The 15,013-nt window shown below is 43.5% G+C and overlaps 1 protein-coding gene across 2 annotated transcripts; it reads right to left on the bottom strand.

Moving 5' to 3' along the window:
- Window positions 1–1,917: 1,917 nt before the first annotated feature.
- LOC124132569 (trypsin-like) lies at window positions 1,918–11,583 on the bottom strand. Of its 2 annotated transcripts, none has more exons than XM_046496534.2 (6): window positions 11,465–11,583; window positions 8,720–8,906; window positions 7,253–7,386; window positions 6,247–6,399; window positions 4,237–4,418; window positions 1,918–2,965 (listed from the first exon to the last, which is right to left on the bottom strand). In XM_046496534.2, exons 1-6 carry the CDS (start codon window positions 11,505–11,507, stop codon window positions 2,804–2,806), a joined length of 861 nt encoding a protein of 286 aa, XP_046352490.2. In that variant the 5' UTR covers window positions 11,508–11,583; the 3' UTR covers window positions 1,918–2,803. The 2 variants fall into 2 exon arrangements, with proteins under 2 accessions (XP_046352490.2, XP_046352491.2); XM_046496535.2 differs by having other exon boundaries at window positions 8,720–8,903; window positions 11,465–11,566.
- Between the last annotated feature and the right edge of the window lie 3,430 nt (window positions 11,584–15,013).

Here is a 15,013-nt window from a genome sequence, read left to right on the forward strand (position 1 = left end):
CCTTGACCAGCACAGCCAACGTGGACAACGAAAGTCTTTCACTTTTTCCTAGTGGTAATTTTCTCCCAGATTCCTTACATCCCCACCGGGTACCCACTGACTGCTGGCTGTGTGAGAGGCATTAACCCATGTCTCATCTGGGAAAACAGGCTCATATCTTTCTTCACGTTTCATTTTCATGGTTCGCAGATAGTGATTTCGGAGACGAAGGATGTCAGATCGTTCACATAACACAGCCCCATTTTAACCACTTATCTTTTTGTATCTGTATCCAAATGTATGCAAAAGTTGACAACTTGTATTTTGTAACAATTAAATCATGTTCAGTTTCAGGGTATTTCTTCCAGAGTCTTAGTGACATGTACTTATTTTCTAAATGCAGTTTAACAATTGCACGTCAGACTTGACTTTTCTGGAAACTGTCTAAGTTATCAACCCTACATGGTTTTGAGATGTTCCCCGCCTGATTTGCCTTATTGCTAGTCCCGTCGGCGGACATTTTTTCAGCTTGTTAGGAGACACACCAAGTTCTTTAGAAGATAGTTTCAAGTATTTATTAACGACATAAAATGGTTTTCCTCTTTCTGCCTCACATGCAGTACATGCAGTAGCACGTGCAGTACGTTTTTGCGCTGTTCCTTTTACCGTTGTTCCCCCCTCCGTTCAAGATGTGCACTTGTACACGTAACAACATGATAGTTTCTTGAACAACTTTTTCCAATGATGGGAATAAAAATAACAAACAGCAGATATTGTTGGGTACAGGGTATTAAATGTCGTGTACCGTTGAGATTTAATAAACTATTCCCGATTTTGATTTATTTTGTAATTTATGGTTCTCATTTGGAGCCAAATGGCCCGTTCGTACGTATTGACATTAAAGCGGATACTTTAGTCCATACCTTATCAGTAATGAAGGCCACATTAGCAGGGGTATTGTCTTTATTGCATTCCACACTGTCAGATTTGAAACATTCAGCTACTCGACCTCTTAAAGATAGTATTCTTGGCTATAAAACTGGTATTGCAGATACGACAATCACGTCATGTTTTAGAGATGAGTCGGACACTGTTCATGCGTTATGTGTAAAGATGAAAATTTAAAAAAACTAGCATTGTCTCATCACCTGTATTATTGTATATGCCTAGGATAGAAAATCAAATTGTTCGTCGCGTTTGAGTGCAGGGTGTTGGACTTTTGGTTTTTTCGACCAAAATTGAAAAATCGTCGTACGGGTCTCAGACTTTGCAGGACGCTTCTTTAGGTCACCTGACCGACCGTAACCAAAGATTTTTCGATTTGGAGCATGTGTTAGGGTTAGCATGGCCCATAGCTCCGCCCACAGAGGTCATTTCGGGTCAAGGAAGGTGAAAACGTGGCCTCAGGGTCAAGGTCTACCCGCATGCAAAGTTTCAATGCGCTGCGACATCTTTCACATCCGAGTCGCGTTTGAGTGCAGGGTGTTGTTGGAAAGTCTAAACAGTGTTATCTTCAACGGGCGAGTAATACAATTAAATCCATTATCCTTTTACAATTGAAATGCAGTTCTTTTACCAACGTACACGAACATGCTTAGTGATCTTGTGCTCGTAGGATAATTACAGCATCGTTGGAGCACCTCGATGTTTGAAGAAAACAAAATATTTTGTTTCAATATATTTTAATCTGTTTATTTCAATTACATTCTTTTCTTGAAATTCAAGGTCAAACTGAGACTAAGGTGTGTCCACTTCCCGACTAAATCTAAACATTCAAGCAACAAAGGCTTATCAACAATTCAAACAGTGAGTGAGTGAGTGAGATGGGTTTAACGCCGTTTTTAAGAGTATTCCAGTTATATCGCGGCGCGTCAGCTTAATGTGGGAGAAAAGCGCGAAGTGATGCAGGTCTCAGACGTTGACCACTTCGGTGAAACCCACGGGTATGGTGCTGACAAACCTAGAAACATAATCGGGGCGAACCGGGAATCGAACCCACAATCATAGGTGCCCAAGGGACGCAACTCTGTACAGCGAATCGCGGCGCCTTAGACGACTGGGCCAAATCCAAGCAATCTCAAATCGAATACGTTCAAGACAAATTATATCAGGCAGTTTGAGAAACATTACTGAAGAAGAAAGGACTTGTGGTTCCCCAGCAAGTTTTGATGAAGTTAGTTTAATTTACTGAAAATCAATGATATCCCTAGTATGTTGCCCTGACACTTTAAACGTTTATTATAATTTTATTCAACACATTGAATAAGTTACCTGCATTTACCTCTTGTCATTATAAGATAATTGAACTAAATGTTTCTTGCGAAAAAATATTTTTAAGCAATATCAGTTCTTGTACCATCATTGGTGGTTTATGAAGAAATAGTGAGTAAGTTGGGGTTAACGCCGCTTTTAACAGTAGTCCAGTTATATCACGGCGTGTCAGCCCGAAGTGATGCAGGTCTCAGACGTTTACCACTTCGGTGAAAGCCACGAGCACGTAACCTAGAAACATAATCTGGGCGAACCGGGATTCGAACCCACAATGAAAGGTTTCTGGCGTGCCCAAGGGACGCAACTCTGAACAGCGAATAGTGGCGCCTTAGACGACTGGGCCAACCGTGCCCCCTTATGGAGAAATAACGATATTGAAATAGTGTTGATTAGCATGTGTCACTGCGTAAGTTGGATAATCAACTGCTAGATTAATCTATATCAAATATTTGATACTTAGTTGGTGGGACTTGAATCCCACCTGCTTGGACTGCCAGTTTTCAAGGGCCCAGCTCCCCTTTAAACGGCACATTTGGCTCAGTAGAACATGGTCCTAATGTCTGGCTATGGTGTTTTCGATCCAGTCGAGGTACGAACTGAGCTTCGTGTACAGCCCTGGGTATTCCGCTTTGCCACAGTTGTAGCCAGTAGAGACGACAGCTCCCTCGTGCCACTCGTTGTCATAGTAACACGCCAGTGGTCCACCAGAATCACCCTGAGAAAAAAAAGAAAAAGGTACTTTACTGACAGGTCAACCATGCCAACCAATGAGATGTTGACAGTGTCGTTGGTTGGTTGGTTGGTTGGTTGGTTGGTTGGTTGGTTGTTTTACGCCGCACTCAGCAATATTCCAGCTATATGACGGCGGTCTGTAAATAATCGAGTCTGGACCAGATAATCCAGTGATTGATATCAGGAGCATCGATCCACGCAATTGGGATCGATGACATGACAGTGTTGTAACTGCGTTAGGGCGTCAAGGCGGGGGGGGGGGGGGGGGGTGCTACAAACGTTACCTAAACGTATTGCCGTTCCGTGACGTCATGGTCAGTTAATCCATGACTGTGCAACCCGCCCGGTCATCGGAGTTTCTCAAGGTCTAACGTTACTCACAACCATAGATTTTCATGAACAATATCTACCATGAATTCTTGTTTGTGTCGTGATCGGAAAACTACCGGAGTGAATGAGTTGGGTTTAACGCCGCTTTTAACAGTATTCCAGTTATATTACGGCGTGTCAGCTTGATGTGGGAGGAAGCCCGAAGTGATGCAGGTCTCAGACGTTTACCACTTCGGTGAAACCCACGAGCACGGGTTTGGTGCTGACAAAACCTAGAAACATAATCGGGGCGAACCTGGATTCGAACCCACACTCATAGGTTTCTGGCGTGCCCAAGGGACGCAACTTTGCACAGCGAATCGCGCCGCCTTAGACGACTGGGCCACCCGTGCCCCGAAAACTATCATAACCTATTAACCGATTAAAGATCTCTATTGACCCAATGGTGACAACAGCACCGAAGCAATCCCGAAAATATTCTGTAAATGTCATCACTCTATTGAATTCCTACATGTTTGCGCCAACTCGGTGGTTTTCCGTCTCCCTCGTATTAAAGCTATTACCACCAATTTAAAGGTTGAGTTTGTTATACTTTTCTGAGGTTTTGGGGATGTATTTCTACCTTATAACAATAGATACACGTTCACCTGGTTGATAATGGGTACCCGATGAAATGGGTAGCGGTGGCAATTATATTTCCCATGGAGTTGAGAATGAAATATGAATGAAATATGAACATAGATTCGTTATCTCTAATAATAACATGTTATGTTTATAAAAGGTATTATATTTTATTTACGTTACGTTTGTGATATAACTAATCTGTTCAAGGCAGCGTTAAACCCAACTCATTCACTCACTCACCTCACCCACAGTAATTTATATTCACTTTACGATATTGATATTTTGCTGTTAATTTCTCACCAAACAAGCATCCCGGCCTCCCGAGGGGCTGCCAGCACAGATGACAGAGTCTTCCTCTGGGGCGTAGAAAGCTTTGTCCGGGTCATCATCTGGTACGGCAGCATATCCCCTACTACACCGGTCCTGCTCAATGACTGTGATGTTCACCCTCAGAGGAATGTACATGCTCCATCCGAGGGGCCCTGTAAAGGTGGATGTTTTGTACGTATTAATTGTAAAGTATACACTGAAAACATTATAACAATCAACAGACTTCACTCAACCAGCCGTATACTACCGGTAGAATTTAAGAAAACAAGTTGCTTTCATTCCAGTCGACTCATACTCGAACTCAACGGATGTCGGGAACATTAACGTGGCAGACCCTGTATCGTGGGTGTAGTGTTCACTTTGTGATTTGGGTCACACATGCACACACATACACAGTGGTACACCTCCCAATCTTAGCGTGATTCCCTCTCCGTGTACCAGTGGATAGAGTGTATAGTGAGACAGCGAAAGGTCGGTGATTTGATCCCCGGCCGCGTCATACCAAATACGTTAACAGATTATACTTGTTGTTACCCTGTCTGGCGCTCGGCATTAAGGGGCTAAAACAAGGACTGGTCGGCTCGGAGTCAGTATACTGTGTCTTAGTGGGTTATCCATGTTAAACTGCGGCATGGTATCTCAGTGGGCTAGCACTATAAAACAAGTCCGGAAACCCCATTTCACCTCACCACTTAATATAAGCTCTAGAATTGTAAAGATTGTCCGGGTTTTAAACCGAACAGATTTCTTTCCTTGCCTAAATTTTGCCGCCAAACTGTGACTTCCGTTTTAGGTTTGTTTACGCCTCCTCCCATTGTGCGTTTCGGATATCATTGAAAGCACCCGTAACATCTGTTGCACAAAAGCAGGGATTCTCTCCAGTTCACAACATTAGTCCCCAGAATAAAGTCATTTTTAAGGGTCAATAAAATCATTCTCCAAAGTGACTTTAGTTCAGAGCTTAAGTAAGGGATGAGGTGAGAAGGGGGCGGGTATGGAATAGGGGATGGGTGATGGTGGCATTAAGAAATATTTATTAAACAGGATCTAAGGCCTAAAAGAGAGAATACCTCTTCTTACAGTACCGCTAAAACTTTCGCGGAAATGGTCAGGAATGAAATATAACAAATGTTATGTTTGGGATAACACTTTGTTAGTAAAGTACAGATTCTATTAGGTTTTGCGGTAGTGTCCCATCCGGGATTCGAACCCACACTGCCAGAGTGATAGTCGGCAGGACACAAAGTCAGCGATCTAACCCACTCAGCCACCGAGGCTTCCATGAAAAAAGGAAAGTCCGACAACTGGTAGTCTAGATCACGTTGTTTGTCATCTTCCCGTGACAAGAGAGTTAACTGACTTTTAAAGTCCAGTTTCCACCCCTTGCGAACTAGGCTGGAATTCCTGGGCTCGATCGTAGCGCCACCAGTTGCTATTACGAGTTATGTCCCTTCTAAGCCTTTTCTTTGGAACAATCAGATTCCCCTCTCGTATCACTTGCATTTGCGTCAAACAAAATGCCAAGTCAAGATGATCTGATCTATAATCAATATATATATTGTGTAATCAATATCTACATCGCGAAGCGCATTAAATAATGTGAGCACCTTGATTAAAAACATGAAAAGATTTGGAAAATATCTGTTGACAATGAATTGGTGGTGCACATGCTTTACAAATCCTGCAATCGACCGAAATCTGGGTGACAGTTTACGAACCGGATTTCGATTTCGGTGCGCGATTTTGATTGGACTATGCATAGACTCGTTAGTCCAGCAAAAATGTAACTCCATAATACCAGCCTAGTTCGGCAAGGGTGGAAACTGGACAATTATAGTCAGTTAACTCTCTTGCCTCGGGGTGATGGTACTTTGTGTACCCCTCTGACAAGTGTGAATTGGCACGGCGCCCATGGCCGAAAGCTATGAACACACAATGCCATGGGCTACATTTCAAACATTGGTATACGGCGTTACTAACTGTATGCTATCTGGCCCCAGCCAGCCACCGACACATTGGCCCCAACCTCTGAGCACCTCCCCTCCGTGTCCAGAGCGATGGGTTGGACGTGGGTGGAGAGGACGGCCGGACGTTTCAGCTTCAGGAGGGTCAGATCTCGCAGGAGAGGGCGGGCTGAAAAGATAAAAGAACCTGTTACCTGTAGTCGCCATTTTGTTTCCTTACAATCGTGACATCATGGAACGCAAGTCTAAAACTCATTTACAAAGAATAGATGAAGAGTGTGAAGATGGTTTGATTGGTGTTTGTACCTCACGAGCTTACTTGCCTCGTATAGACGGGTGCAAAGACGACGGGTTCACGACATTAAGATCTTAAAACATTTGTACATGCTGTGTGATATAATTAACCTGGTCAATGAAATCAACATAACAGTTACTGCTGCAGTCATTGTCAAGTTGCACAAATACTATATAATATACCACACAGATTTGTAATTTTAGGTCAAATCTAAGTTGAAAGTGTATACTGTGACCGTCTCCGTGGTCTTGTGGTAGAGCGTCCGCCCGGAGAGCGGAAGGTCCGGGGTTCGATCCCCGGCCGCGTCATACCAAAAGACGTTAAAAGTAACTTGTTGTTACCCTGTCTGGCGCTCGGCATTAAGGGGTTAAAACAAGGACTGGTCGGCTCGGAGTCAGTATACTGTGTATGAGTGGGATATTCATGTTAAACTGCGGCATGGTATCTCAGTGAGCTAGCACTATAAATCGGCATCAGTCCGGACTAGTACAAACAGCCACACCAACACACACACACGTACATGCACGTCGCTATTTAAGTGCAATAATCTTGGACGCGACGTTAAACCTCACCTCACCTCACCTCACCTCACCTCACCGTATACTGCATTTTGCCCGACAGTGTATGACAGGCATACAGGCCTGTGTAGTTTTTGCAGACCGCCGTCATATAGCTTGAATATTGCTGAGTGCGGCGTAAAACAACACACAACAATAAAACAACAGACCTGTGTAGTTCTGGTGCCGGAAGACTTTCCGTATCCTCATCCGTTGTTCCGTCCCCTCGTTCTTGTACTGGTTGTGTTCGCCGATCATGACGATCCAGTTGCTCTTCTTTTGCAGCCCGTCCCATTCTTCTCCACTGTCAATGTAGGAGATGCAAATGTCAAGAAATGCCCAGCACATACAAGGAACATGAGGTGAGGTGGTGAAATAGGGTTTAACGTCGCGTTCAAGATTATTGCACTTATATAGCGACGTGCATGCACACGCGCGTGTGTGTGTGTAGCTGCTTGAACTAGCCCGGACGAATGCTGATTTTATAGTGCTAGCCGAATGGGGTACCATGCCGCGGATTAACATGAATACCCCACTCAGACACAGTATACTGACTCCAAGCCGACCACTCCTTGTTTTAGCCCGAGCGCCAGGCAGGGTAACAAGTTTTAACAAGTACTATCTTTTAACGTCTTTTGGTATGACGCGGCCGGGGATCGAACGCCGGACCTTCCGCTCTACCACTAGACCATGGAGGCGGTCACAAGGGAAAAAACCCAGATGCTTCTATTCATTTGGGGCGTGACAACAGCCCAAATAGTCCATCTTAACGTCGTTCAACTAATTTAAGATATCAGAAAAACAATAAATCTATTCATGGGATCCCAAAGAAGAGGCTGCTTATTATAAACCGCCGCGCAAAAGAGAGTATACACTTGACAATCGTATTTCACCAAAAAATACAAACATTATCAAAATGATACGGGGATAAAATCAGTCGCCGAAACACTGTAAACTTAAGGTTCAAACCACAACTGTGATACCCGTATCAAGTATATCATCGAATAACTATTTCTTGTTTGTGTAGCGTAGCAAAACGAAGTACATTATTTAGTAGATGTAAATGTAAATTTCACACAGGGAAAAGCATGTTATATTTATTTTCTGGTGGTTTGAAATGAAAAGACGTTTGGGATTATCTGCCCTTAAGAATAAAAATGGCGGTAAGAAAACGACGTCAGCGTTTCGTTTCTGTGGTTTCAAAAAATAGTTTCAAGAGTAATTATAGAAGACTGGTCCCACAACGCAACATTTGTTTCATTTTCAGCCACTTTCGAACACAGGTGTACACTTTCATTCACCGGCTGTTTAGTTTCGTCAGTATTTGCGAGTTCTATACATTAGCACACTGAAAAAGTGCACGAAACAGCGCGATGATAACGTTCTTATCCATCGATGCTATACAAACACGTGACTGTTACCTGTCTGTCAAATACGGAATTGGGGCCGGTGGGGTAGCCTAGTGGTTAAAGCGTTCGCTCGTCACGCCGAAGACCCGGGTTCGATTCCCGATATGGGTACAATGTGTGAAGCCCATTTCTGTTGTCCCCGCCCGTGATATTGCTAAAAGCGGCGTGAAACCAAACTCACTCACTCACTCACTCACTCACTCATTGTGTTTGTACTGTTTCACTTACTCGAAGCAATGTCCCGCGGTGAGTACCCACTGCGGTCTGATGAGGGTGCCTGTACACAGGTGTCTCTGACGAGTCTTGTTGGTGAACGGGTGGTCCGGCTTGAAGTGGAGGGACACTAGGAACGGCCACTGCCCAGGCTCCAGGGGGGTGCCGCCCACCACGCCCTCCGCCACGCGCCCTAGGACTGCTGGAGGAAGAGAAACAGTATAGCGACAGTACAAATAGATCTTTAAACATGACCTTGTTTCTCAGGAAACCTCAACAATCTGTCTTGACATTACTGAAGTAAAACATTATTATATTATTGGATTTTTGGATCCCATCTATCCCATTTGAATATTTTTGACCCAGAATAGTGTTTCTCATCAGAAGATTTTTTGGACAGTCAAGCAATCATAGTTTATGCACGAAACAAGTAGTAATATCTTTATTTAATATTTTTTGTTTAACGCCGCACTCAGCTATATTCTAGCTATATGACGGCGGTCTGTAAATAATTGAGTCCTGACCAGACAATCCAGTGATTGACTTCATGAGCATCGGAAACGATGACATGCATCAACCAACGAGCCTGACCACCCGATCCCGTTAGTCGCCTTAGTCGATGCATGTCATCGTATCCAAGTTGGGAGGATCGATGTTCATGATGTCAATCACTGGATTATCCCGTCCTGACTCGATTATTTACAGACCGCCGTCATATAGTTGGAATATTAAACAAACATTCATCCACTGATCTCGAATCTCGAATGATAAAACGTACCTTTTATGATCGCTTCAACTACTTAATTCAACTGATAAGAAACAAGTCAACACATCGTCATACGAGAATATTAAAACGTTGCATATCAACAAAATTAGTCACAGCTTGGGGCTATTCCGGAGTATCGCCTATGTTCTCTGCATTGAAAATAATGAATGAGGAAATGTTTACCGCCGCTTTGAATAGTATTCAGTTACGTCACGTCAAATGCCTTAAGGTACGTTCCTATATTTCTTTCGGTAAGTATATTTCGGGCGCCGTATAACTAGTAACACATACATTGGTCAAACAATACCTGTTCTAGCTGCGTCTAGCACGCCAGAAACCTATGATTGTGGGTTCGAATCCCGGTTCGCCCCGATGATGTTTCTAGGTTTGTCAGCACCATACCCATGCTCGTGGGTTTCACCGAAGTGGTAAACGTCTGAGACCTGCATCACTTCGGGCTTTCCTCCCACAATAAGCTGACACCTGGAATACTGTTAAAAGCGGCGTTAAACCCAACTCACTCACTCTAAAACATATAAACGATTTTGATATTGCCTTGTCGCTAAGGACTGTTCCACCGTGTTGTCCAAATAGATTCTCGATCCATTTCTGCATCTCATTTTAAACGGTCAAGGTTAGGGTTCGATCCCCGGCCGCGTCATACGAAAAAGTGAGTGAGTGAGTATGGTTTTACGCCGCTTTTAGCAATATTCCAGCAATATCACGGCGGGGGACACCAGAAATGGGCTTCACACATTGTACCCATGTCGGGAATCGAACCCGGGTCTTCGGCGTGACGAGCGAACGCTTTAACCACTAGGCTACCCGACCGCCCCCATACGAAAAAGACGTTAACAGATGGTACTTGTTGTTACCCTGTCTGGCGCTCGGCATTAAGGGGCTAAAACAAGGACTGGTTGGCTCGGAGTCAGTATACTGTGTCTGAGTGGGGTATTCATGTTAAACTGCGGCATGGTATCTCAGTGAGCTAGCACTATAAATCGGCATCAGTCCGGACTAGTACAAGCAGACACACACGTCGCTATATAAGTGCAATAACCTCAACTGTTATATTTTAGATCGTGCAATATTATATTTACTTATCGAATTGGTAACTGGACCGGAAAAGATTTGTATCCGCATTTGCACTCAGCGATGGCATCCGCACCCTATCGATTCCAACCCAAGGACTAAAATATAAGTACATATATTTGAAGGCAGGTGTTTTAGGGATGACGATTCATGAACATTACAGGAGGGTTCTCCGAATGTTCCGAATCGGGAATCAGTTAGGAAAACACCGTGGTACAGCCCGCAGCTCTGCGTAGCGACACGCCAATATCAAAATCGTTTATAGGGAGCAGCACAAAGATACGACCCGTGAAGATCCGGGGTAGAATAGGTCTTCAGCAACCCATGCTTGTCGTAAGTGGCGACTAAAGGGATCGGGCGGTCAGGCTCCCTGACTTGGTTGATTGCATGCCATCGTATCCTAATGAGTGGATCGATGCTCATTATGTAAATCACTGAATTGTCTGGTCCAGACTCGATTGTTTACAGACCGCCATGATATAGCTGCAATATTGCTGTGTGCGGCATAAAACAACAACATCAACAAAAATATGTTACTACTACTACACTGTTTCGGGATACAAATATGCGCATATATTAACCATACATGTAATTCAGTAGTAAATAGCACACTTCCATCTGGACTTATTATTCTTTATTGAAGTACAGGATACAGAACATGTAGGAGACAAGTGACTTTGTTCGAATTAGGTCTCTGTTCACAAAGCAGCGAATGGATACCCGGTAGGATAAGACGGCCATGTGAATGAAAAAAAATTGTGACGCTTAGCAAATATGCATACTCCGAAAGAAGCTGAGAATTTGAATTAAATCTCATTCGTTGATAGGCTTCTAATGTACGCACCCAGCATGGTTAGCGCGGGGATACCACACAATTAACTAATAATTATTATAATACTTACCAACTCCGAGGCACACAACGAACAGCGAATGAAATGCTGCCATCGTTTCCAAAGTACACCTATTTGTGAAGTTTTAAAATCAGTGTCAATAAATTTCAGAAGTACATTCAACGACTATTCTCAACCAGTACAGTTGTCTCCCTTCCCTAGTTAATGTGATTTGCTAATATCGAAGGCCAACCGAATCTTTCTGTCTGTTGGTAAATGTGAACTTGCGAGATTTCACTATTGTAATATTATTTTAATACTAATCATATTAATACTAATAGGACCGGATTACAGCACGGCGATTTACATATGAGTGTTCCAAGTGAAATCCAAGCAATTTTCACTCTGAATTCAAGCTCTTTGATTTCTTCAAAAACATTTCGGACGTAGACCTATCCATATAGAATTATATGTGTTATTTTAATTTAGAAATACACGAAACATTAAGCATAATATTCCTTTTGACCAACATTTAAAGGACTCCTGTGAGATTATTCAGGCCGACCCAGCTCTCTATCGCCACCCCCATCCTTCCTCCTGGGGATGCGGCTTCCTGACCCAGTTGTCATGGTGTCACGTACATTGTAGATCTAAGATCCGGTGTATCCGGTACTCGAACATCGTGGTCACTGGTCACTTGTGTGACATCGCCATGTTTGTTTATGTCTTCATCGTCGTCGTCGTGGTCATGGACGTCGAATTCGTCGTCGTCGTCGCACTTTGGCCCTTTTTGCATATTATTGCATAAATAACATCTATGAGTTCTTGTCTACCTGTAGAAAAGATATTGTATGTTTTCATTGATGCGTTTTTGAAATATAGCTACTTAAAATTCTATAAAAGGGCCAAACTCAAGTTTCAAATGGGCCAAAGTCACTTTGTTAGATTTTGGCCCTTTTAGCTCGCATTTCCGTGTGTGGTTGAGACTGGTTGTCTGAGAGATTTTGAAAGTTTGGAACCTTAATATCATATTTCAACTAATTCAACAAAGTTGGCATTAGTTTAAATCATTTAAAAGTATTTCAATAGTATTTGTTTGTACTTTGAGTGGTAGTTTATCAATCTCATATGTATAATCCTGTGCAAATGCCTGAGGGTCAAAAAGGGCCCAAATACAGACATTGGCCCTTTCCACCTTTACACAAATTAAAAACGTAAGTTTTTGAATGTTTTTTTATAATAACATTTATATCTCTGCTGTCAGAATGCGTTAATGTCTAGGAATTTATCGGTAAAAAAAGTTCATTAACATACACAATATTATGTGTTTTCATCACTTTTCTCACAACAGGCTCCACATGACATTGGCCCTTATGGCTCTAAGCTCTTCAATTAGTTTAGCATGACGTCACGGGAGAGTAAGCGCTTCGCGGAATGTATGACGTCATAGAAGGGCGACGTCATCTCACTCTCGGCACAAGTCCGCCGTAGTAACCGGGAGAAGGCGTGTCTCCCTCGGCGCTGCCGTCATGGGCGTGAAATCGTCGAGAGTGAAGAAGCCCACGCCCAATACTTCTGCGGTTCATGGACTTAAAACCGATGTCATTACTCAAGGCGATGAGATAATTTCAACGATGGCAAATAATCGAGGATCAAATCTATGTGACAGCCTGATTGTTGGTGAGGTCCGCACGTCCACCCCGCCCTCCCCCAGGACGGCAGAGAACCATGCATCTGATGTTCCTAGAGACAGCAGGAGATGTCACCGAGAAACGCGAAGTCATATCCAGCGCCCGAAGGCGGCCAAGGGGATCAGAACCATCCGCAACAGGGACGCCGTGACGGAGATCTGCCTTCCCGGCAGTGTGGACGACACCCCGTGGGACAAAGTTTTAGTGGTAATTTGTTCAATATGGGAGTCGATCAGTGAGAATATGAACTGTAGAGCAAAAGAAAGTACCGGAATCTAAGTGCGAGATTGTCGGATTAACGGGTCTATAAAAAGCACTGATATATTCGGTTCCCATCATTAGTGTCGGATAAAGCCGATCGTCGGATTAACGAGTGTCGGATTTACGTAGTTGGCTGTGTACACCCATGTTTGATGGTGGCTAAAATGGTCATTCGATGGTGATGTATTTGATATGGGTACATAGTTGTGTTTAGGGCCATTAGTTTGCAATGTTTCGGCGACTGTTTTCAGCCTAGTAACGTTTTGATAACGTATGTATTTTGTAAATCCAATTTCCAAGTGTATATTTCTTTTGCGCAGCAGTTGATGCCAAAACACTATCGTTTTTAGCCTGGTGATTTCACTGCCGCTTCATTTACTCTGAAATCAATATGCACCTCCTGTTCCTACTTGTCAGCAGGGCCCACAGAATAACTATAAACCCACATACTAGTATCCTAGTGTACGTTCTCCCAATCCCCGGGATGCGGGGTGTCGATCACAAGACCAGAGAGCCCCCTAATCTGTTTGGACTTCCTTCTTATCGGAAAACCCGACATAACTTCCCCTTGACCATTGCGCATGGCCATCCCCATCCAGATAAACATTCCCTCTTTATGAAGTATCCCGTTTCCTATAATTTCTTTACTGGATAATACGGAGGTGGTCGTTCCGGTCCCTCACCTATCCAAGTCCACCATCTAGCCAAAGTCCACCCAACTCACTTATCCAAGTCCACTTTATCGAGTCATTGTCCACCCGACTTACTTATGCAAGTTCACTATTTTGAGTCAAAGTCCACCCAACTCACCCAGCCAAGTACATGCTTGCGAGTCATCGTCCACCCGTCTTACCCAGCCAAGTCCATTAGCTAATCAAGATCTACCCAACTCAACCATCCGACTCAACTCTATCGAGTCATTGTCCACTCGAGTGATCCATCCAAGTCCACTATATAGTCATTGTCCATCTGACTCACCCAGCCAAGTCCACTATCTATTCCAAGTCCACCGACGCTACTAATGGTATACTTACTAAACGAATGGACCCGCGAAGATCCGGGGTAGAATAGGTCTTCAAAAACCCATGCTTGCTGTAAAAGGCGACTATGCTTTTCGTAAGAGTCGACTAAGGCGACCGGGTGGTCAGGCTCGCTGACTTGGTTGATGCATATCATCGTATCCCAATTGCGTGGATCGATGCTCAAGATGTCAATTACTGGATTGTCTTGACCGGACTCGATTATTTACAGACGCCGCCATGTAGCTGAAACATTGCTAAGTGTGGCGTTAAACAACAAACAAACTAAACGAATGACCGAGGCACCAGGATGCGAATACGCCGCCATTATATTTATAAATCAGCAGAAAGCTCATTTTAAGAAGCGTCCAGACGAATGTTTTTCGATGGGCGTTTTCAGATATGTTTCCTAATATTTCAATACGCGCAAGTATTCTGGTTTTCGTAAAAAACGTAAGTAACAACATGGTTTGAAATCAGCTTAGGTCAAAGACTTGCTCGGCGTTCGTAAGTGAATTGCCATTACATGCTGTTATTAACCTGACACCTACAATTATTTAGTTACTGTGGGAAACAGAAAGTAAACTGCCGGGCAAAAGTAAGTATACCTTTGAAACTTCACACTTCACTCTGCTCAATACTGTGTACTG

This window comes from Haliotis rufescens, unplaced genomic scaffold (genome assembly GCF_023055435.1).
Source record: "Haliotis rufescens isolate VD_foot unplaced genomic scaffold, xgHalRufe1.0.p SCAF_11, whole genome shotgun sequence".
Taxonomy (NCBI): domain Eukaryota; kingdom Metazoa; phylum Mollusca; class Gastropoda; order Lepetellida; family Haliotidae; genus Haliotis; species Haliotis rufescens.

What these genes read in the sequence shown, in the direction of transcription:
- LOC124132569 (XM_046496534.2), bottom strand. Translation starts at nt 11,507, where the DNA reads ATGGCAGCATTTCATTCGCTGTTCGTTGTGTGCCTCGGAGTTG. An exon ending in CTGGGGCCAGATAGCATACA is followed by an intron (nt 4,419 to 6,246) that starts GTTAGTAACGCC and finishes CCACCTTTACAG; the next exon opens with GGCCCCTCGGATGGAGCATG. An exon ending in GAGGCCGGGATGCTTGTTTG is followed by an intron (nt 2,966 to 4,236) that starts GTGAGAAATTAA and finishes TTTTTTTCTCAG; the next exon opens with GGTGATTCTGGTGGACCACT.